Here is a 22,541-nt window from a genome sequence, read left to right on the forward strand (position 1 = left end):
GGATAGCCTTTACCAGAAATGACAGACAACTTGACCATGTTTCATAAAGGATGTAAGGCGAGGAGCCTCCTGCTTCCTAGCCTGTTATAACCTTCCTCCATGGTGTCCAGAGAACAGAGGTCAATGTTTCCTTTTATTCCTAGCCCGTAAGTGTTTTCACTATGAAAAAGTGTTAGATTTGTAAAATGTATTTTCTACATATATTAGGTAGTACTATTTTTTTTACTAAGTATCAAAACATTTTGATAGATGCTGTAGTGTGAATATATATTTTAATTTTTTAGCTATATGTATATGAGTGTGGGTTTGTGCACATGAATGCAGTGTCTGTTGAGACCAGAAGAGGACATCACATCTCCTGGAACTTGAGTCACAGATAGTTGTGAACTGTCTGACCTGAGTGCTAGGAATTGGACTCAAGTTCTTTGCAATAGCAGTACAGGCTCTTAACCACATGGCTTGCTCTAGCCCCTGTGCTTTTAACCAGCCTACAAAATACACTGGCCAGGGCCAGGCGTGGCAATGCACCCCTTTATAGATCTCTGTGGGTACCAGGTCAGCCTGGTCTACATAGCAAGTTCCAGGCTAGCTGAAGCTACATGGTGAGACCCTGTCTCAAAACGAAACAAAACAAAACAAACAAAATGCAATTAAAAGTTATTCTTGCCGGGCGTGGTGGCACACGCCTATAATCCCAGCACTCGGGAGGCAGAGGCAGGTGGAGCTCTGTGAGTTCGAGGCCAGCCTGGTCTACAGAGTCCAGGACAGCCAAGGCTACACAGAGAAACCCTGTCTCGAAAAACAAAACAAAAAAAAAGTTATTCTTGGCAAAAGGTAAGCCTGAGACCAACTTGGGTTACTTCAGACCCTGTCTTTAAAACAATACATCTCTGGGCATTGGTGCTGCATGCTTTTATCCCAACAAATTCCAAAAATGCCAAAGCAGCCGGGCATGGTGGCACACACCTTTAATCCCAGCACTCAGGAGGCAGAGGCAGGTGGATTGCTGTGAGTTCGAGGCCAGCCTGGTCTACAAAGTGGGTCCAGGACAGCCAAGGCTACACAGACAGACAGACCCTGTCTCAGAAAATAATAAGTTAATTAATTAAAAAATACATTGGTATATTTTTAACACTTTTTATCCCAGCACTGGAGAGGCAGGAAGGTTTATTTTATTTTTCAGGTTTTTGAGACCAACTTTCTCTGTGTAGCCTTGACTCTGTGTAGTCCTGGACTCATGTTGTAGACCAAGCCTCGTCTCCAGAGTGAGTTTCAGGACAGCCAGAGCTACAGAGTGAGATCTTGTCTAGGGAAAGGAAGGGGAGAGGAGGGATGGGGAAGGGAAGGGAAGAAGAGAAGGGGAAAAGGGAAGGAAAGGGGAGGGGAGAGAAGGGAAGAGATCCTTACAGTTCTATGGGACTTTGAACCTCGTTTCCTTTTGTTTGCCTTTTGCTGCCTCATTTTCAGAGCCCTGGAAGTGTGCGGGAATAAGCTCTTTAATAAGCGCTCTGACACCAGTGAGTGTGGAAGAGTGATGTCACCAGGGGACTGCGGCCAGGACAGCTCCTGAGAGGGTTCCAGGCCAGGGCCAGTGTGTATTCTCATCTTACAGAATAAATCCACAAGGTGGGGCGGGCAAGCAGGATTTTACTGAAGCTTACATGGCAGTGGGCAGGCTGTTGACCTGGTGTTGACCACTGGTCATTCGTTTCCAGGCAGTAAGTAAAATCATGCTTGGCAAGTAGGAAGTGCTTTAAGTAATTCACTAAATACATCAATGAACCAGTATCTAATAATTGGTCTTTTCTACCTAATCCTACCTCAAGTGCTGCTGCTGGGTCTGTCCAGGGTCAGCCTGCCCTTCCAGGACTGCTGGGGACTCCGTAGCTTCACAGCCCTGTTCTCCTGTCCCCTGATGCTCTTACCACTGTACTACGTACACTTTGTTGGAAGGACCCTGCTTTTGAGGTTGCAGTCCTCCCAGTCCAGAGAGCCATTCTGTTTTTTTTTTTTTTGTTTGGTTGTTTGGTTGGTTTTTTTCGAGACCAGGTTTCTCTGTGTAGCCTCGGCTGTCCTGGACTCGCTTTGTAGACCAGGCTGGCCTTGAACTCACAGCGATCCACCTGCCTCTGCCTCCCGAGTGCTGGGATTAAAGGTGTGCGCCACTACACCCGGCTCCCAGATAGCCATTTTGAGGTGCAGGACTCCCTCTCCCCAGCAGGGCCTCCTGCTCTCTGCCTGACTCCATCTGGAGAGTGTCTTTACACACAGATGCCCCTAACCACACTTGATCTATGACCCTTGACACAGCCCCCTGCCAACTCTCCCCTCCCTGCCCCTACAGGATAATTAGGTGCTGTGTTCCCGTTCCCATGATAGGAGTGTGCTGCTAAATGCAAAACAAGCATCCTAAAAGTGCCTGGCTCCAACCACTTATGAGCATCTATCCTGGAAGCCACACACCCACTCCCCAAGGGCTGTACAGCCTTTGTTCTCCCTGAGTAAAGTTGAACTAGCTCCTAGTGCGGTTCCTAGAGTGTTTGATCTCCGTTGGGGCTTCCACTTCCTCTTCTGCTCCTCCCACCTTGGTGGACTGGTGCCCAACAGCCCTGCTAGGGATCAGGAGAACCACACACTTGAGTACCAGAATCCTGTTTGATCAAAGACGATCTGGGCTTGGGGCTCCTCTGACATCTCAACACCCTAAGGGGGTCACAGCAAAGTGAGTGGCTCCCCAGTCTGGTGGCTCTGTCACTCCTCCATCCAGCCCTGTCTCACCTGCTCCAGGATTAAAAGTGTGCACAACCGCACCTGGTTCTTAAGTGTTTACTATTTTTAATTGTGTGTGGGAGACATGTGCATTAGCGCAGATAGCCACTGAGCCCTGTCAGATGCCCCTGGAGCTGCCTGACGTGGGTGCCGGAGATTGGATCTGGGTCCTCTGGAAGTGTCAACTGTGGAGCCACCTCTCCAGCCCCTCTAGGGATCTCTGGTTTTTCCTGGCACCTCAGTCTGGTATGTCCTCCCTGTAGGGCTCACAGTGAAGTCCTCTGTGTTTTGCTCTTCCATCTGAGCATCATCTGGGGAACCGTCTCTTCCCTGCACCCCTCAAAGCAGCGCTCCTCTCCTCCCTATCCTATCACACCCCTTTCTTCCTAGCACCTGGTGCTAGTCACAGCAGGCTTGTCCAGCTGTGGTATCATCTTGACCTTCAGGGTCTCAGCCAGGTAATCCAGGGTGGCCAAGTGCAGAGAGACCAGACTTGGCTTAGGAGAGATATGAAATGAGACCTGAGTGTAGCATCACAGAGGGATGGGGTCACCTGCAAGCCCTGAAATCGGCACAAGTTCTAACTCTGCCTGTTAGGGTTCTTGGGTCAGCCTTGGTCCATCGGGCCTTCTGTGTGGGTTGGTAGCAATATGGAAGGTTCCCAACCACTAACCCATCCTCATTGTAGGTGGGAGAGGTAGGATTGTGCCCCCTAAGCTCAAACGCAGATGTTCTAGGTGCCACGCTGCTAATTGTCTGTCTCGGCCTATCCCTGGGTGCCCCTGAGAAGGGATGTGCATCCCCGATAACTAACAGCTGCAATTCAGTGCTGTCCTGTCCCGCGGAGATGGAGGCTTGCAGGTATCACGAAACCATGAAACCCCTATTTTCTTTTCCAACGTGGTCTCAGCTCGGAGGGATGAATGAGCGTGGCTTGGATGGCAGCTCAGATTCAACAAGGGAGCCCAGAGGAGAGGAGAGTCCTTTTCTTTTCTGGAACCCAATCCAAGTGGGTGTCTCAGCTCTCGCTTCAGCTGTGCGGTGCCATCCTGCTCCACAAGGCTTCAGTCTCCCCAAAGCCACGGCCTTGTACCTGCTCTTTCTGCCATGACTTTTCCTCCTTCTCTGTCTACCCAAGGGCCCTCCTTGCTTGGCTGCCTGTGGAAGGCAGGAGAGGGCCCAGCCAGGGAGATGGGTGCTCAGGAGCCGGAGGAGGGCATCCAGTCTAAACAACTTCCTATTAATTGGAGCACAGCAAAGCCACTTGGGTGGTGGCAGAGCGGGGGAGGGGGAGTGGTGCCATAGCACACTAAGGCAGACAACGCAGTTCCTGCTCTTTTTCTTTCTTTCTTTGGTTTTTCAAGACAGGATTTTTCTGTGTAGCCTTAGCTGTCCTAGACTCACTTTGTAGACCAGGCTGGCCTCGAACTCATAGCGATCCACCTGCCTCTGCCTCCCGAGTGCTAGGATTAAAGGTGTGGGCCACCACGCCCGGCTTGTAGCTCCCGATCTTACAGCCACAGGATCTGTCAAAATGGCCGCACCTGTCAAAACCAGCAGCACCTGCCTGCTGCTGTTGTAAAGGTACCGCCACAGAGGCTGTCCGAGGTGGCAGCACCTTTCCAGCCTCCTCCAGAAGCGATGGTGCCTTAGCCAAAGCCACCTGTGGCTGGGAAGGTCTTCCCAACCTAACCTATGGGCCTGATGCAGGGAAAGGAGGATGACAAAACTCCACCAATCCCTGAGCAGGAAAACCTAGCAAACCCTCATCTTCCTTGAAAACCCACCAATCTTCACTCTTTTCACCTCTGCCCTGAAAAGCCCTGCCCTTTGTTTAATTCCCTGCTGTCCGCTCCTGGGAGCAGGGGCAGCCAACCCCGACTTGTCCCTCCACAGCCTGGACCCTCCCAGTAAATCTCTTTTAATGACATTTGCTGTGTGGTGTGACTCTCATTGGAAGAAGCCAAGAAGCAATGAAGAGAAGAAGCGAAGAAATGGAGCAGGGCTGAGGCTCCCGAGGAAGCCTCCTATGTGAGCTGTGTGGTTTCTGGGCCCCCATGTTTCAGGATGTGCTTCCATTGGGATGCCTTCTCCCCTCAGAGTTGTGTGAGCCCTGGGCTTCTAAGTCCCAGGATGCCTTTCCATCCGAGCAGGAAGGACAACAGTCAGGACATGTACGGTGAGACAGGCTGCTGGGTGGAAAATAGTCAGCCCCTGCAGACACACTTTTTATGTTTGTTTGTTTGGTTTTTCGAGACATGGTTTCTCTGTGTAGCCTTGGCTGTCCTGGACTAACTTTGTAGACCAGGCTGGCCTCGAACTTACAAAGATCCACTTGCCTCTGCCTCCCAAGTGCTGGGATTAAAGGCGTGCGCCACCACCGCCCAGCTCTTTTTTATGTATTTATGCATGGCTATCCTTTACACCCACTTTACCTTGACACGAGGCTTAGATTCCTTGCCGAGATTGGCTTGAGCTTGTCTTACTGTGTTAAGAGGCTGAAGCAGGGAGATTGCAGCCTGAATCACGTAGTTAAGCCATATCTGTATCTACATATATCAGAAGTGGGCCTGGAATAGTTGTTTCAGCCAGGCCAGAAAAGGGAAGAACATTCCCACTTGGAGAACACCCTCAGGTTTGACTTCTGCTCTTCAGCCCGGTTCAGTTCAGCAGCCCCACCCAGTTTGGCCTAGGTGCCAGCGGAGTATGGACTTGTCATCTGAGCCCAGGCAGAGCCCATGGTTTTGTAGAGCTATTTTTAAGTCTAGCTCCTTGGGCTGTATACCCAACCCCCAGCCATGCTACTGGTTGCCTGCCTCCACCAGCCCCTTCTGGAATGCTTACTGGCAGTTAGGGCTGGGGTGGGGGCTGGGAAAACTGTTATAAAGCTGAAAGAGCTAAGCAAGCAGCTGTCATCTAGGGCTGTGTCCCCTGCCACCATGGCCACCCACTGCCTGGTAATGGTTCGCCACGGTGAAAGCGCATGGAACCAAGAGAACCGCTTCTGTGGCTGGTTTGATGCAGAACTGAGCGAGAAGGGGGCTGAGGAGGCCAAGCGGGGGGCCCTTGCCATCAAAGAGGCCAAGATAGAGTTTGACATCTGCTACACGTCGGTGCTGAAGCGGGCCATCCGCACCCTTTGGACCATCCTGGATGTTACGGACCAAATGTGGCTGCCTGTGGTGCGTACCTGGCGCCTCAATGAACGGCACTATGGTGGCCTCACGGGCCTTAATAAGGCTGAGACCGCAGCAAAGCACGGGGAGGAACAGGTGAAGATCTGGAGGAGGTCCTTCGACATCCCACCACCCCCCATGGATGAGAAGCACCCCTACTACACTGCCATCAGCAAGGTGGGCCAGGTGCTGGGAAGATGTACTGGTGCGAGCCTGGGTGGGAGGGCTACCCCAGGGGACAAACACAAGTGTCCTTGTGCCCCTCTCCCCAGGAACGGCGTTATGCAAACTTGAAGCCTGGGGAGCTGCCTACCTGTGAGAGCCTCAAGGACACCATTGCCCGGGCCCTGCCCTTCTGGAATGAGGAGATCGCACCGAAGATTAAGGCTGGCAAGAGAGTGCTTATTGCAGCTCATGGAAACAGCCTTCGAGGCATTGTGAAACATCTAGAAGGTGAGGCCCACCCTGAGGAAGATGTGAGACAGAAACCAGAGAGGGCGACAGCCCTGGCTTGTCTCACAGCTATTTTACAGCTGTGAGGGTTTCAAAAGTAGATTGAGCTAAGAGAGCTGAGAAATCCTTCATATGCTATTCCATTCCCAGTAAGCAGTGGGCTACTCCGACAATGGTGGCAAGTTCAGTCAGTGTGCACAGCATAGCTGAGCCACCCCGCCCCCATGGTTATAGGTGGTGTAGGCTTCAGGCATCCACCGGGAAAACGGGCTAGAGCTCCGTGTCTTCAGCCCCAAGTACAAGCCACTTGAGCTGTTATGGAACTCCTGGTGTCTCTCTTGGTGCTGCCTACATTTCTTCTCTCAGGACAGTCTCACTATGTGTAACAAGGCCTTGGATTTGAGGTTCTTTTCCCTCAGGTGTGTGCTACAGTGAGTAGCCTGCTCAACTGCACAAGGCTGAGCCAGTATCTCCCTCCCCACAGCTTCTCTGGGTAGAAAAGGCAGCCTGAGTGCAGAGCTAAAGGAGCTCCTTAGGACCTTAGGCTTCCTTTGCTGCTCCCACTCCCGAGCAAGGGCTGACAGACAAGCCCTGGCAGTAGAGAGGTCACAACTACGTCCCAAATGGGTCTAATACAGACAGCAGAAGTCTGTATTAGATTCTGGATGACCTTTAAGCTTGCTGGGATCCCAAGGAGTGGGTGCAGCTGTTTCTCCAGCTCCAGAAGACTAATGGGCAGGTGTGCCACATGAGGGGATACCCTGGCCCCTCCTTCCTGGGCTGTGCGCTCCTGACGTCCAGCTCTTCCTGTTTGGTAAGGGTGGGGTGTTGGCAACAGCAAAGGTTGAGCTGCTATTCCAGGCAGGGGCTGCAGGAGCAGGCAGTGGGTCAGGTTTCCTGTTCCTCCCGTTCAGAATTTAGAACCTCCAGAAACCAAATGACATTTGTCTGAACTCTCTTCAGCCAGGCCAATTCACACGCCAGGCTGAGAGCATGCATGGCAGCACTCGGGTCACAGCTATTCGTGGGGCATGTTCTTGTCCTGCTGCTGGGCTATTTCTGTAGGCAGGTCTGCCTTGACCTTTAAGCACATTTTTACGGCCTTGCTTTCAGGGATGGGCTAAGTGGCAGTACCCCAGTACCATGGCCCACAGAGGCCATGCTTAGGAATTGAGTGGAAAGGGCTAAGAACACTGTTGTTTGCTCCAGGGATGTCAGACCAGGCCATCATGGACCTGAATCTGCCCACTGGAATCCCAATCGTGTACGAGCTGGACCAGGCGCTGAAGCCTACCAAGCCCATGAGGTTCCTGGGAGATGAAGAGACAGTTCGGAAGGCCATGGAAGCTGTTGCCGCCCAGGGAAAGGCAAAGTGAGGGAGGACATGGGCAATAAAGTTACTTCTGCACAGTGCCAAGTTTAGCACGGCTGGCGTGGTCTGCCAGGCTTGACTCACTAGTCATGGGAACTCCTGGGTCTAGGCTGCATCTATCCCCAGGTCAGCATCTATGAAGGCAGGAGCCCAGCACTCATGCCCTGGCTTCTGGAGACTAGAGCAAGGCCACACACACCCCTCTGTAGTGACTCTGGAGCTTTAGAGCCACTTGGCTATATTAGGGAAAAAGCAATGTGGCCTGGCCTTTTCCACGAGTAACAGGAAGTGGGACTCCTGACCAGCTTCCTTCAGGGTGGCTTTCTGCTATCTGTGATCTTTTTCTTTGTGTAATAGCCCAGGCTGGCCATGAACTCACAGAGATCCACCTGCCTCTGTCTCTAGAGTGCTCAGATTAAAGGCATGCCCCTACCACCGCCCAGCTCCCTGTGATCTCTTAAATTGTAAAAGTGTACTTCCAGGCCAGGACAAGCCTATTGGACTAGGCTTGCAACGGCTTAAGCTCATAGGTCCTCCATGGCCTGCTGCTGTCACCAGAAGCTGAGGAGGACGTAGGTTTGCCCATTGCCTGAGGTCAGTGGCTTCCTTGTGCACTTCTACTCCAGGCCACCATTGGGTAAATCTGGGAGTCAAGCATGTTCACCCAGCATCTGTGGCAGACAGGGGACCACTTTGCAGAGGCTCCTAAAAAAACCACAGCAGTGGCCTCTTCTAGAACTAAAATGCACGAAGGCTCCAACATCAGTTGTGTGTTATCATGTATACAACATCAATCCCTCCTTTTGAGACCAAGTCTCCATGTAACCCTGGCTGTCCAGAAACTATGAAGACCAGGGTTGCCTTGTGGCCTTGAACTCAGGAGAGATCCACCTGCCTCGGCCTCCTGAGTGTTGGGATTCAAGGCAGGCACCACCATGCTTGTGGTTCTTGTAAGAGGCTAAACAGCTAGAGTCTGTCTGAGAGCACATATGTGTGTGTTTGTGTTCTCTCTCTCTCTGGTACAGTGCAGATCCAGACCCCAGGTTGGAATGTCTCCCACCACATGGGAGTATTTGGTCAGAAGTGGGGCAGATGAACTGTGCCCCAGCACAGTCCTTAGGTTTATCAGACAGATGGGCTGAGCCAGCAGATACTGAGTGAACCACATGATGCATGTCATGTCTTTGATTTTTCATATTCCCAGAGATGGGACCTTGGTCATCCCATCCCTCCTTCCCACAGCACAGACAGGCGGATAGAAATGAAGTGAGGTAGGGAAGCCTCTAGTAAGAAAGCCTCCCTGCTGTCAAACCGTTATGGTCTACTCTGACTTTGGTCAAGATTTCGTTAAAAGCAATTCTCTTAAGTTCATGATTCCCAAGGGCTTTTCAAGACAGCTGCAGCTACCACCCCTCAGAAGCCACACGGAGAAATAAAGGCAAGTGCAGAATGTGGCCCCAGATGTCCCTGCTCTGAGACCACCTTCTCAGTGCTACTGTCCTTGGACAGAGATTACCCAGAGCTGGCCCCAGGTTAAGCTTGGCTCAGTATGCCATTCCCACTGGGGTCAAATGTGGGATAGAAGGGCCTGGAGGTTGTGGTAAGCATTTGGGGGAGCAGTGGGACACTGCTACATGTGGGGTCATGGAGCACTCAAGGCAAAGCGAGCCTTATCCTCACTGACGCTCCCTTCCTGAAGGGTGCCAAACACTAACTCTTAGGCCCCCTCCTGTAGCAGCAAGGAAGCCACTTGGGTGGAGAAGGAAGACAGGTCTCAGCCTCACTCTATGAGCTCCACGTAGTTGGCAGGAAACATGCCAAAGTGACCATCAGGCCCGTAGCCACGCCACCAGCCTTCGTCAATCACCTCGATGCCCGTGATTAGGTTCTCGGGGTCAAAGGAGATCTCTGTGTCGTCAGCTGTGGGAAGGGAAGCCGAGGCATGGCATCTCAGGGCCTTGCCGCACCCCTCCCCTGTCCCTAGGGAGCCCTGCCTTTTCTGCTCTAAAGGTCAGAAACTCCTTACTTCCTCCTCAAAGCCAGCCCACTGTAACGCAGCCTAAAGGCACCCTTGTGACTGTAAACTGCAGTGGCCACCTCTCAAGGCACAGCATCTTCCAGAGCATTCCTGTGAAAGGTAGCTCCACAAGCCCAGCCTGTTCCCTGAGGCCTTGCCTGATCAGACCCGCAGGTTTGCAATAAGGATGGCTACTGGGATTCCCACCAGGGCGCAGTGGGCAGCTAACTAGAGGCTCGTGCTCAAGGCTGGAGCTTAAGGCCATGGGCACTGCCACTGCAGGGGCTTTCCACCTCGCATCTCTCCTTTCAGGTGTCCCCTGAGCTGACCGCCATGAAGGCGCTGTACACACTCTCGTTCCCTAGTCTTAGGATCCATGACCTGTGACGGTCAGGTTGAGGATCTTACCTGCCTGGTAGTCATACAAAGCCCGGGCACACAGCCCTTGTCCACTGAGGCCCTGGCCCTGCATGTAGCTGTCGATGTGTACAGAGCCGGCCTCTTGGTGCTGTACCTGTTAGAAGTGAGAAAGAGGGCTTTACCCGTGACTCAGCCTTCCTCTGAGGTCAGCTTAAGCTGGAGGCTGAGGCAAGGCCACAGAACGCAGGAGGGCCTTTGGGGCCAGGGGCCATTGCTGCCCGATATACTTGCAGCGCAGCTCCCATCTCCAAGGTAGAGAAGCTCAAAGAAGCACACAAATCCCTCCAGCCAAGGACTGCAAGGAGCTCTGGGCATCTACCAGCGATCACACAGGAGCGCCGGCCCACACACAGCACAGCTCCAGGTCAAGTAAGAGGGTACTCACTGGCAGGCTGCTTGCCTGCCACGCTCGAGGCCTGGGGTTCTACCATCCATGCCACAAGACAGACAAACCAGGCTGTGCGTGGCAGCAACCCTGCACCAAAGGCGGCTGTGTCAAGGGGCTCGCCAGCTGAAGGCCACACAGTGAGAGCCTAGCTTTTGGAAGCAAGAAAGGGACCAGAGTGACAGTTGAGTAGTTAAGAACACTTGCTGCTCTCGCAGAGGACATGAGTTTGGTTCTCAGGACCCACATGACAGCTCACATCTCCAACTCCAAGTCCAGGGCATCTGATACTCTCTTGTGGCCTCCACAGGCACCACACACACATGATATGCAGGCCAAATGCTCATGCACATGAAATGAAAACAAGTAGTAAAAAACCCCAGCCCCAGGACCCTAAAACATGCCACAGGAACCCCAGGCCTACGTCCACCGCCATCCCACTTCCATCAGGGACTCACCACTGGTGGCTCCTCATAGAGGGCACCCTGCTCTGGGGGTTCTTCATATGTGGGTTCTTCTTCTGTCTGGGCTGAAGGCAGAGTGCTCGGAGCGGGCTCCTCACAGACACCTGCAGCAAAGGGACAAGCAGGCTGTGACCTTCCTCCCACAACAGTCCCTCTCAGGCACCACTCCCTTCCAGGGCTGGGTCATCAGGATCTTGCCTGCTCCAGGCTGTGGGGCAGGAGGAGTGGGCTCCCTGCCGTAGGAGGCTTCTGGTTGAGTGAGCTGCTTCTGCAGGAAGGGGCTCTTCAGCTTGCCTGAAAAACCCAGCAAATACCACACGTCCCGCCTCAGGCAGCGCAGACACGCCCAGGTGTACCTGAAGTAGGGCCCTGGCTAGGAAAGTACAGATGGCTCCCAGGGTTTGAGGCTGCCTGGTAAATCTGGGGGCAGTAGAGTTCTATGTCCCTGAGGGGTCAGAGGTGTAGGATGGTCACTAATGCAGGACAAGAGGGGAACACCTGGCCTCGAGGCTTCCCCTCAACTCCCCCTGCTTTGTGGCCAGGCCCAGAGGTCTCACCTGGCTGAGAGCTGGAGACAGAGGTGGTGGACATAGCCCTTTCCTTCTGCTTGAAAATGTCTCGTGGGTGTCGGGCCTGCTGCCCCGCAGACTCCTGGGAGAAGTACAGAAGCATGCTTTGACCCAGAGGCTCCTCTGCTGACTGTTCCTACCTCAGAAAGCAGGCCCTCAAAGCTGTGTTAAGTGCGGGTAGAGGGTGGGGGAGAACAGGGAGTAGGAAGCAGAGGAGCTGACAGCTGGCCCTCGCCCAAAAGCTTCGCCCTGGCTCTTCCCCGACTTGTTCTCTGACGTGCAGAGACGCACCTCAGGCTGACTGCAGAGGTCTGGCCTAAGCCTTCAATCCAAGATCAAGGATTTCACCAAGTGCTAAGACAAATCCAACCCCGCAAGTTCCCAGGTCTGCAAAGAGAAGCCTCAAACTTACCCATTCCTGTCTGTTCCTTGAGACCACTTCTTGCTCCAGCTCACACGTCCTGCTGGAAGGGCCGAGATTATTAGAGCTGAGGCTGGCATGCTGTCCCCTCAGGGTTCCTGCCTCTCAGAACAGGCGAGCACTTGGGGACAGCCACAACCACCTGCCCCAGGACAAGGTGGACTAACCTTGCGGGTCCAGCTGATGTGTGCTGCTCCTGGTAGCGCTGCTCACGGCGGGCAGCCTCCTGCAGCTCTCGCTCACGGCGCTCCTCCTCCAGGCGCTGCCGCTCCTCTTCAGCTCGCCGCTTCTCCTCCAGGCGGCGGTTCTCCTCTTCCTTCTGCAGGAGCTGCTCACTCAGCCACGTGCTGCCGGCCCCCTCGGCCTCAACCCCAGCCAGGGAGGGACACTACAACCCACTACAGCCCTTCACGCTCTGTGACTTAACTCATGTGGGCCTTCAGTTTAACTAGCTGTAAGAGAGAATGCCCTGAAAGGAGGCCTGTCAGTGTGCTCCCCCACTACTGCAGCACTCACCTCAGCTTTGGCCCAGAAGCTATCTTTGCCAACTCTCTTGATCTCAGATATGGCGTTGGTCTTCTGGTACACAGAGCCCTAGAGACGACACAGTACATGCTAGAGGTCTGAGCCCATGTGGAAGGTCAGGCATGCAATGGGGCAGGGTGAAGGGGATTTGCCAGCTCTAGAGTAGGCTCAAGGGACCTGACCTACCACCCACAAGGAGACACAGCAAGATGTTCAGAAAAAAGTCTAAGGGTACCCAGGAGGCAGACGCAGAAGGTTCTTGAGTTCAAGGACAACTTGGACTACAGAGTAAGACCCTGTCTTAAAAAACAAAACAAGGGCTGGAAGACGGCTCAGCTGCTAAGAGCACTTGCTGCTCTTGCACAGGACAAGGCTCATTTCCCAGACCCACATGGAACAGCCTCGGTAACTCCAGTTCCGGAGGATCTGGTGCCCTTTTCTGTTCTCCACGGGCACCGCACACATGTAGTGCACAGACATACAGGCAAAACACCCATACACAGAAAACAGAAATAAAATACATCTTTAAAACAAAAGAAAAGCCAGCCGGTGTGGTGTATGCCTTTAATCCCAGCACTTGGGAGGCAGAGGCACATGGATCGCTGTGAATTCAAGGACAGCCTGGTCTACAAAGCAAGTCCAGGACAGCCAAGGCTACACAGAGAGACCCTGTCTTAAGAAAGGGGGTGGGCAGGGCTGGAGAGATGGCTCAGAGATTAAGAGGACTGACTGCTTTTCTGCTTTTCCAAAGGTCCTGAGTTCAATGCCCAGCAACCACATGGTGGCTCACAGCCATTTATAATGAGATGTGGGGTCCTCTCCAGGTGTGTAGGTGTACATGCAGGCAGAACATTACATACATAATAATAAAGAAATAAATCTTTTTTTAAAAAAAACAAAAACAAAACCAAAAGAAAAACAAAAAAGCCCAGGGAACCCACCCGCAAAGACATGGCACCCTGAGAACACCGGGTATGTTCATATATACATTTGTGTGTATGGTGCAGCTGGTCCTTGTTGATGGGCACAGGAGAGGATTTTTATCTAGACTCCTGGCAGTTCTAAACCAATTAAGTGGTTTGCAGCCACAAGATCCGCAGGATAGCAGAGCCACAACCAATGTGGTTTCAGGCTCTGCAATGAAGCCGCTGGAAGTTCTCCACAACGGCAACTCCCAGGGACCATCTAAGTTGTGCTGACCCTGTGGCCCTTGGGGCTTCTAGACCATCACCGCTGGAGACAGTTGCTGAAGGGCCTTTGCCACAGCTGGCTCTACAACAGCCAAGCCAGTGGGGTTGTGCATCTAAAGATGCCAAGCAGGAAGAATTAGTCACCCAGACACTGGGAACTATATTTCTGGTCCCTGCTCTTAGGCATGAGAAAGGTAATGGGTGGGCAGCACTCACCACTGGGGCCTGAGGCCCCGCATCCTGGAAGCAGCTGCTTTCCCTATGGAAGCTGTAATTGGCCCCGGAGGCCTTGGCAACCTTCTCCATGATGCACTCAGGCTCCACATCCTCCTCAGCCCGTGCATTGATGGTCACGTGGGCGCCCTAAAGCAGAAGCAGCATGCTTAGGAGAGGACAGGCCGAACCTGCGCACACAGTGAAGGCCACTGCTGCACACAAGACTCGTGTCAGGACATACCAGGGCCCCTGTCTCCCCTCCCATGGGTGTTGTACAGTTGCTGCTACAGTTCAACACTCAGATACTCGGGCACCTTCCATCTAGTCAGTGAAAACTCACTGATCCCTTCCTCAGTAGCTGACCTGTGACCTCGCTAACTGCTGTTATACACCTACTGTGCTTGGAAGCTCGCTGAGGACATAAACTCAGTACTTGCCTAGCAGGTGAGAAGCTATCTTTGATCTCAGCACTGCAAAAATCTTAAAAGCTTAGAAGCTCCTTGCACCCAGCAGATGAAGAACTGAGGTATGCCTCAAGTCATGTTGGCAGAACTGGAAACCAGTCTCAAGTCTCCTTGCCAGGAACCACGGGAATGCGAAAAGCCAGCTGACAACTGAGTTATAAATTAACTTTGGTGGAAATGTCTCTGAAATTGGAAAAAACTACGGCTGCAGGATGAGTGACAAGGACATTTGCATTAGTGGGCAGGAAAGGGATGCAGCAGCACGGGGCAGGGCGGCAGCAGCCTGTTCCTTCCTCCAACTCCTGCTGTGGCTCCCTAACTCTTCTGGTTTTTGTTTGCTTGTTTCGTTTTTAGTTTTATGAGACAAGGTCTCACTGTGTAGCCCTAGCTGGCCTCAAACTCAAAGAATCTGCCTGCCTCAGTCTCCTGAGTGCTGGGACTACAGGCTGGAGTCACAGTGCCAGATGCTGCTACAGCATTCAGACAGAGCAATCGTAACAAAACAGAAGCCGGGCCTCGGGCCTCCCCTGCATCACTGCTGGAGTGGTGCTGGTCTTGCCCCATGCAGGCAGCCTGAGGTGGCTCTGCTCATACCGCTGGCCAGACAGAACATTAATCACGGGGCTGCTCCTGATCCCAGTGCCTTTCCAGGCCACCTGGACTCCGAAATCTATAGTACTGGATCTTGCGAGACCCTCGCAGGGCCTGGCTCGGCTCTTACCTTCAGGAAGTTGGCCATGGTACTGACGTGGTTGGCGCATGCTCCCTTCCTCACATCATTCACACCCTCGCCTGTCTGCAATACAAGCACACACGGGATGACCCAGGCCTCCTCCAAAGCCCCTGCCTGGCTCACATGTCCCAGGAGCTCACAGTTCCCTAGCTCTCCTAAGAGATGCTCTCTCTTCCTGACTCCAAGCCAGAGCCAGAGCCGTTCTCCCAGTGACTCACATAGATGAGATCAGTCCTCATACTTTCCAAGGCGCTCAGGACGTTCTTTGAGAAGAAGGCTGCTGGCTTCCCATGTGGGAGCATTGCTCAAGCATTTCTGGTTCCCAGCTAGGAGATCTAATCTGTTGGCGCTCCTATCCCTACACTCCCCAGGCCCCTGCTTCATCAGCACCATCACTAAGAAGGGGACAGAGTGAGGATTTCCCTGTAATCACTCCTACACCATTCTGCAGGGATCACTCTGGGCTTGGGGGGTGAATTCCCAGCAAAGCTGTTTACTCCTCGGTCCACAGCGAATGAATGGTCAGTCTACTCTGCTCATTCCACTGCTTGCAACTCCCAGTTCTGCTGACGTAGTGAACAGCGTGCAGGAAAGCAGACAAGGGATTTCCCCAATGGGATTAGAGGCGATGGATCCACATACCCAGTTGATGAGGACAAACTTGGGCAGGCCGGAGTTGGGATCCTTCACCCTGCAGAAGGCATACATCACCTTCCCACTGTTGAGCTCCTCCACCAGCTCCTCCAGGCCTCCCTCTGCAGAGTCACAGGGAGGGTCAGAGGCAGCCTGCACCCCTGCCCACCAGTGTCTGGTCTACCTCTCCATCAGTGCTCACCTCACCTACCTCAGAACAATTCTGGGACCCAAGTTTAAAATCAAACTCCTGAGCATGAGTACGCAGCTCAATGGTAGAGCACCTGACTAGCATGCATCAGGTCCTGGTTCAATTTTCAGCACGGCAAAAATAAGCAAATAAATAAACAGAATACAAATGACCAGGTTCTTGGGTCCCAACCCCACTCAGGTGAGTTAGTAGAGCTCGTGGGACCCAAGAAAGTGCACTGCTGACAAGCATGTTAGGTGACTAAAAACAAAACAAGACAAAACAACACTTCTCTAAACTGAGAAAGGAATTAGAAATTTTTTCTTCTCTTTTTTTTTCTGGTTTTTCGAGACAAGGTTTCACTGTGTAGCCTTGGCTGTCTTGGACTCACTTTGTAGACCAGGCTGGCTTTGAACTCACAGCGATCCACCTGCCTCTGCCTGGGATTAAAGGTGTGTACCACCTCACCTGGCTTGGAAAAAAAAATTTTTATTGCTATTTTTTACTATATTTACCTTTTCTTCTTCTTTTTTGTTTTTGAGACAGGTCTTTCTATATAGCCCTGGCTGTCCTGAAGCTCACTCTGTAGACCAGGCTGGCCTCAAACTCAGAGATTTGCCTCCCCCTGTCTCCTGAGTGCTGGGATTAAAGGTGTGCACCAACTATGCCTGCATATTACCAGATTTCTAAATGGAAGATCTCTATGGCAATTGTACCAAGGAAGGCCTGGGACAATAGGCTACTAGTGTTTCCTTGTCACCAATGACATGTCCACTCAGACTCCAGGGCCACCAGAGTCAGACCTTTGGGAACACTGCAAAACTGAAGAATTAGGTCAACTGTCAAAGCTGGGGTCAGGACGAGCTGCCCTAGGCCATTCTTCCTGTCACTGTGATCTCTAAACTTCCCAGGTCATAGGAGAAGCTGGGCCAGGCATTCTAGCTCCAGGGCTCCCCAGAACCCAGGGCAGTCGGCATTCTGGTGGCAACAGGGTCCTGCTCTGTGCCAGCAGAAAGCTCAGAATGCTGATATCTGCAACTTGCAGGCTCCTACTGTGTCATATGAAATGACCATTTGGTGACAATTCTGGAAAGAGGATGCATCAGCAAGAATAGCTCGTAGTGAAAAGGGATTGTTCTAACAACAATAGTAACTAAAGCCACACTCTCATTTGCCTGAGCAGGGAGCACGCTCCAGGCTCTCACTTGGAGCTGTGAGTAGAGGGTGTCAGGAAGGCCCCCACGGACAGTCATGCCAGCCTTGAGCACGGAAGAAGTCAGGGTTTCGGCTGAAACGTGTGCCCCATACCACAAGCATCTTGGCTCAGCTGACTTGCCAGTTTCCCCCAGTGGTGGCCAAAAGCTGGTATGTCTGCGCAGACACGCTGACCACCAAAGCCAGGTCCTCATGGCCACCTGCAGCCACACTGCCTCTCCCTATTGAGGGTCAGGCCCTTGCATGTGGCTGCCCAGAATCAGAGAACACACATGTGGGTCTTCACCTGGACCAGCTTTAAGGCTGGCATTCTCAACATGCAGTGCCCTGGACAGAGGCAGCCCATTCTTAGACAGCACCACTGCCCTGGCCCGGCCAGAGAATGTTTTCACCAACAAACTTGTGGAATGCATCAGTGTGCCATGGCTGACATGGCACTGGTCCTCATCCTGGTTGATACTGGTCCACGTTTAGATCAGGAGGAACGCTTAAGGGAGCTGATTTGATAAAAGGTCTGCAGGAAAACTCAATTGGGCGAAGGGTCACTGTAGCTGAACTGAGGAAGGAGACACCTGTGTGCCTCAGTCCGTCAGCTGCGACGGCCTGCTCTAGTCATACCTCTCCCCTCTGGGTCTAACACTCTATATACGGTTTGGGTTCTGAGAGCCTGTTTAGATTCATACTCACCCCCTGTGCCAGCCACACGGATGTCATTGCTGTTGCCTTCATAGGTAAACAGAGCCCTGAAAGGAAACGTAAGTGGACTCAGCGACCAGCACCCAGGGCTCTGTGCCTACTCTGCACCTACACGGCAGGCACAGGCTCCACTGTGTCCTGCTCTGCTCAACAGGCTACTCTGAGGCTAGCTACGGGGACTCCCTGTAAGAGAGAGAGCCAACGGACATGCTAATGTCAGTACTTTTGCTCTCTAGCAGCAGTGAGGAAGCACAGTGAGTCTGTTTAGTCTGGGCTATGGGAGACAACTGACCAGAAGAAAGGCCACCGAAGGAGAACAACCCGGAAGGGGGGTCTTGCACAGGCAAGCATACCTGAAGGGCACAACATGGAGCCCTGACATTAGCAGGAACTTTGCACCAACACTGACAACCTCAGCAGGGCCAACAGGCACGAGGTACAGGGACTGACCCAAGTGACAGCAACGCTGTCCACTGTCTCACAGAAGCTCCAGGCTAGATTCTAAGAGGTCGTCAGCACCGTGAGCAGGCATGTCCCAGAGTCAGCGAAACACACAGGAGATGCTGCTTCCCAGGACAGAGGCTCCCAGAGTAAGGCCCAGAGCCAACGAGGACAGTGCCTTGGGAGGCACATTTGCCTTCAGCCTCTCAGGGAGAGACAAGTCCCTTCCTCTTGACCGTGGTGAGCCCTGGCTGTCAGGGCAGGGGCTGGGACAAACAGCAGAGGACTGGAGGGAGCAGGCAGCAAAGAAAAGCCCTCCTGCTTGGTGTCAAGACTGGACCTCCAACCTCACTTCACTTTCTCCTGTGTTCTATTTGAAACCACATTCAGGGATGTTTTTCAGGAGCCAGGCGTGGTGGCGAATGCCTTTAATCCCAGCACTTGGGAGGCAGAGGCAGGTGGATCTCTGTGAGTTTGAGGCCAGCCTGGTCTACACAGTGAGTTCTAGGACAGCCAGGGCTACACAGAGAAACCCTGACTCAAAAAAAGAAAAGAAAAGAATGTTTTTCAGTTTAAGCTAGGCATAGTGCCACACGCTTGGTAATCCCAGCACTAGGAGGCACGGCACGGCCATGACAAGTTTAAGACCAGCCTGGACTACATGGTGAGATTCTGGCTCAAACAAAACAATAAAATATCAAGACTGGGGAGGTGGCTCAAGTGCTTGCTATGCAAAGCATGAGGAACTATGCCCACATACAACCCAGGCACAGCGCTCATAACCCCAGTGCTGGCAAGGCAGACAGATGGGTCTTGGAGCTTCCTGGCCACCCAGCCTAGCAAATTAGTGAGATCCAGGTTGAATGAGACCCTATCTCCTAAAAACAAAAGTAGGACTGGAGAGATGACTCAGTGGCTAACAGCCCGTTCTGCTCTTGCAAAGGACCCATGTTTGTTTCCCATTACATGGTGATTCACAACTGTCTGCATAGTCAGTTCCAGGGGACCCCACACCCTCTTTTGGCTTTCATAGGCACCAGGCATGCACATGGTACATATACATAAATGTAAGCAAACACTCATACACAGAAAATAAATCTTTAAAAAAAAAATAAGGTAAGGCAGAGAATGACTGAGAAAGACTGACATTTACCTCTTGCCTCCACACACACTTACACCTGTATGTACCTGTGAATGCATCTACACATGTACACACGTGCGCGCGCGCGCGCGCACACACACACACACACCCCACCCCAAAATAAAATGTCCAATTCAGAGGCTTTTTCTTACCTTCAACAGAGTTCTACCCTTCTTTCAAATCAATGTGAAAAAAGCATGGTGCACCGGGCTTTGTACAGCAAGAAAGCAGCACCCAGGCACTCTGCAGATATGTGTCTGCTGACAGACTACAGCCATCAACGGTCCCTGAAAGCTCCTACCCACGGAGCTCACCTTCCAACGGCAGAGACAAACCCATGCTGCTAAAGTACTGCCAGGAACCGGATGCGCACAGGTCCTGCCACGCTCTCTGGAGGAGGCTGAAGCTAGATTATACACGAGAAACTAAGCTATGGCTCTGGCCTACAGTGCCTCGGGACCAGCGCCGTGCGAACCGTTTGCTCACACTGAAGACCACTTCTTTTTGACAATCTCTTCCTTTTTCTACACGGCTTAATCCATCCACCCAAAACACAACAGCTAGGCGCTAGGGACAGAAACAGGCCTGCCCCACCGTGGTACGGAAGAGATAAGGACACAGCACAGGCACACAATCCATAAGGGTTCCCAGCGAGGAAGTGAAAGTGGGAGAGATGACAAGGAGACTGTAACTTTAGTTTCAGGGGACCCCCCCACACCCTCTTCCAGCCTCTGAAGGCACCAGGCTTGCAATGTGGTCCCCGTACAGGAATTCCGGAGGCCTCTCTGAGAGGACAACCCCAGCACAGAGCCATGAAGGACAAGAAGCCACCAAGACGATGTAGAAGTCTGTTCTATGCAAGGAAGAGGCAAGGCCGCGGGCTCTGATGAGGAACTAGCTTGCAGTTTTGAGGAAGAGAAAGACTTCCGTACAAGAGCTGTCAACAGGTGGGGCCAGACTGGTAAGGAGGAGGGCCAACAGGACCCAGGTCAGGCAAGGCAAGAGTCTGGTCTTCATTCAAAGTGCAACAGGAAGCCACTGCAGTTCTGGGCAGGGAAGTAAGATGGCCCAGATATTTTCTCAGCTAGCGAGTGGGGACCTGCCTGCCACACAGTCTTGCTGAGTAACCACTGAAATGGCTGTGACAGTGAGGGTGGAGGCCAGAGGCTCGTTTAACTGGAGTGGCACGGTCGGCAGTGCTCTGGGAAGCTGGGCAGCAGCATGGCTGCCTGGGCAGATGACTACTGTGTGAGCAAAGAGCAGGCTCTGCACCCTCAGAAGGGACAATGAGCTCATGAGGCAGGACAGTGCCAGACCAAAGTGGAACAGATGATTCTAGTAAGAGGCTCAGTGAGCACCTGGGAGCTGGAGACAAATGAGATCAAGGCCAGTGAGCTCCAGGCCAGCCAGAGCTACATATTGAGGCTTTGTCTCAAAAGCAAGCAAGCTGGCTAGCTCAATGACGAACTTGAAGGATGGAAGAAGTGCATTGCTAGCTAGGCTGTGGGGTACCACTCCCCAAACAGTGGGTTCCTGAGGAGACTGAGGGGCCAGGAGATTGAGGAGGGGAACCGATGCTGTAGAGAAGAGACAGTTGGTCAGAGTCATGCAATGGGGCAAGTCCCCAGGGAAGGCTCGACCCAGGCAGACTCAGTAATGGTGTCCCTCAGTGCTGACCACAGGGTAGCCGTGGTCCCACCAGAGCGCCATCTCCAAGGTCCGGCTTGTACTGCCCAGAATTTGTTCACCTGCCACACTTAATAGATTTCTCTGCAACAGAAGTGCTAACTGGCTAATGGAAACAATTTGAGCACATAGGAAAGTGAAAGAGAATTACTATAAACAAGTATGCATGCAGCAGAAAGCTGAAGAGGGGAAGGGCTCGGCACGTCACTCCAGAAACTTCAGATCCAGTACTGTAAAGCTCGGGTTTAAAAAAAAAAAAATGCAGGATGAAACCTACACAATGAGCCTAGCATAGAGTGTCCCTAGGGTGGGGAGAAGATAAAGCCTTTTCTCAAACAGGTGACAGTACCCCGTTTTCAGTCCTCTTCCTATAATGCAGAAACGTGATCAGAGAACCAGGGACCCGGACGGCTGAACATCCTTGAGCTCATGACCTCGACCCCACTGTTCTACCATTTTCAAGGCTTCTTCCTGAACTCAGGGTTCAGAAGGCCCGGGCGTGGGAGTTTAGAGCTTTCTAGGGAGTTGGAGAGCTGCGCGGGACCCCTTTGTCCAGCAAAGTCCCAGAAATGGAGGGAGCCTGGAGGACAGCAAGCACACCCAGATAGAGACCTTCAAGGGACGGCCAGGGCAGGGCCGACCACTAGGTGGCAGGGAAGAGACCTGGGGGGTACTCGCTGGGGGACAGCGGTGGCGAGGGTGGGGTAGCATCTCGTTAGGCTGCGGAGAAGTGGACAGGTAGGTGATCCTGTAATTCCACGGCCACGCCGCGACCCCACCTTCCCGCCCCGGCGTCTCTCCGGACCCGCCTCACTGCCTACCAGTCGGTCGGGGATTTCTCGTTGACCACACGCACGTAGGCCTCCTGCAGCGCTGGCCCGTTCCGGCTCAGGTTCACCGCCATGGCACGCCCCACGGTCCCAGAGAGGCAGCGGCTTCAGCTTTCTGCCGGCCTCCACTGACGGCCGGAAGCCCCGCCCCGGAGGCCGGAAGCCTCGCCTCTGACGCAAAGAAGCCGCGCCCAGGAATCCGGAAGCGGAAATAGAGAATTTGGGTGCTCGTTTGCGGGTGGCCCTGCGATGGAGTGGATGCTGGTGAATTAAGATAGGGGGCGGGCCGGCCTTATGTGGTCTTCCGCAGTCCCCAGGGCGTGACCTCGAGCACCGCGCTCGTTCTTGGTTTTTTTTATTTTTCCTTCTTTTTAGTTAATGTATTTTGCTTGAGCGCAGGCGTAGATTCCCAAGTCTCTAAACGTGTACTCCTGAACCTGTGTATGTTTGCACGTGCACCTCAGAAATGTAATCTAATAGTCAGGCGTGATGGTGCTGTCCTTTAACCCAGCACTCGGGAAGCTGAGGCAAGTGG

The 22,541-nt window shown here is 52.8% G+C and overlaps 2 protein-coding genes across 4 annotated transcripts; one reads left to right on the plus strand and one right to left on the minus strand.

Annotated features, from left to right (window-relative positions):
• Nucleotides 1–4,996: 4,996 nt before the first annotated feature.
• On the plus strand, nt 4,997–8,207 carry PGAM2 (phosphoglycerate mutase 2). Its single transcript, XM_084798767.1, has 3 exons — nt 4,997–6,122; nt 6,218–6,398; nt 7,608–8,207. Exons 1-3 carry the CDS (start codon nt 5,568–5,570, stop codon nt 7,772–7,774), a joined length of 903 nt encoding a protein of 300 aa, XP_084654893.1. The 5' UTR covers nt 4,997–5,567; the 3' UTR covers nt 7,775–8,207.
• A 742-nt stretch (nt 8,208–8,949) lies between these two features.
• Nucleotides 8,950–22,157, minus strand: DBNL (drebrin like). 3 transcript variants are annotated; one of them, XM_084798740.1, is made up of 13 exons: nt 21,998–22,156; nt 17,900–17,955; nt 15,817–15,929; nt 15,163–15,237; nt 13,978–14,124; nt 12,563–12,640; nt 12,214–12,365; nt 12,038–12,086; nt 11,614–11,707; nt 11,255–11,350; nt 11,051–11,160; nt 10,196–10,301; nt 8,950–9,690 (listed from the first exon to the last, which is right to left on the minus strand). In XM_084798740.1, the coding sequence occupies exons 1-13, from the start codon at nt 22,078–22,080 to the stop codon at nt 9,551–9,553; spliced, it is 1,299 nt and encodes a 432-aa protein (XP_084654866.1). In that variant the 5' UTR covers nt 22,081–22,156; the 3' UTR covers nt 8,950–9,550. The 3 variants fall into 3 exon arrangements, with proteins under 3 accessions (XP_084654866.1, XP_084654865.1, XP_084654867.1); XM_084798739.1 differs by having other exon boundaries at nt 12,038–12,089; XM_084798741.1 differs by lacking the exon at nt 11,255–11,350 and having other exon boundaries at nt 12,038–12,089; nt 21,998–22,157.
• Between the last annotated feature and the right edge of the window lie 384 nt (nt 22,158–22,541).

The sequence above is a fragment of the Acomys minous genome, assembly GCF_964271855.1.
Source record: "Acomys minous genome assembly, chromosome: 10".
Taxonomy (NCBI): domain Eukaryota; kingdom Metazoa; phylum Chordata; class Mammalia; order Rodentia; family Muridae; genus Acomys; species Acomys minous.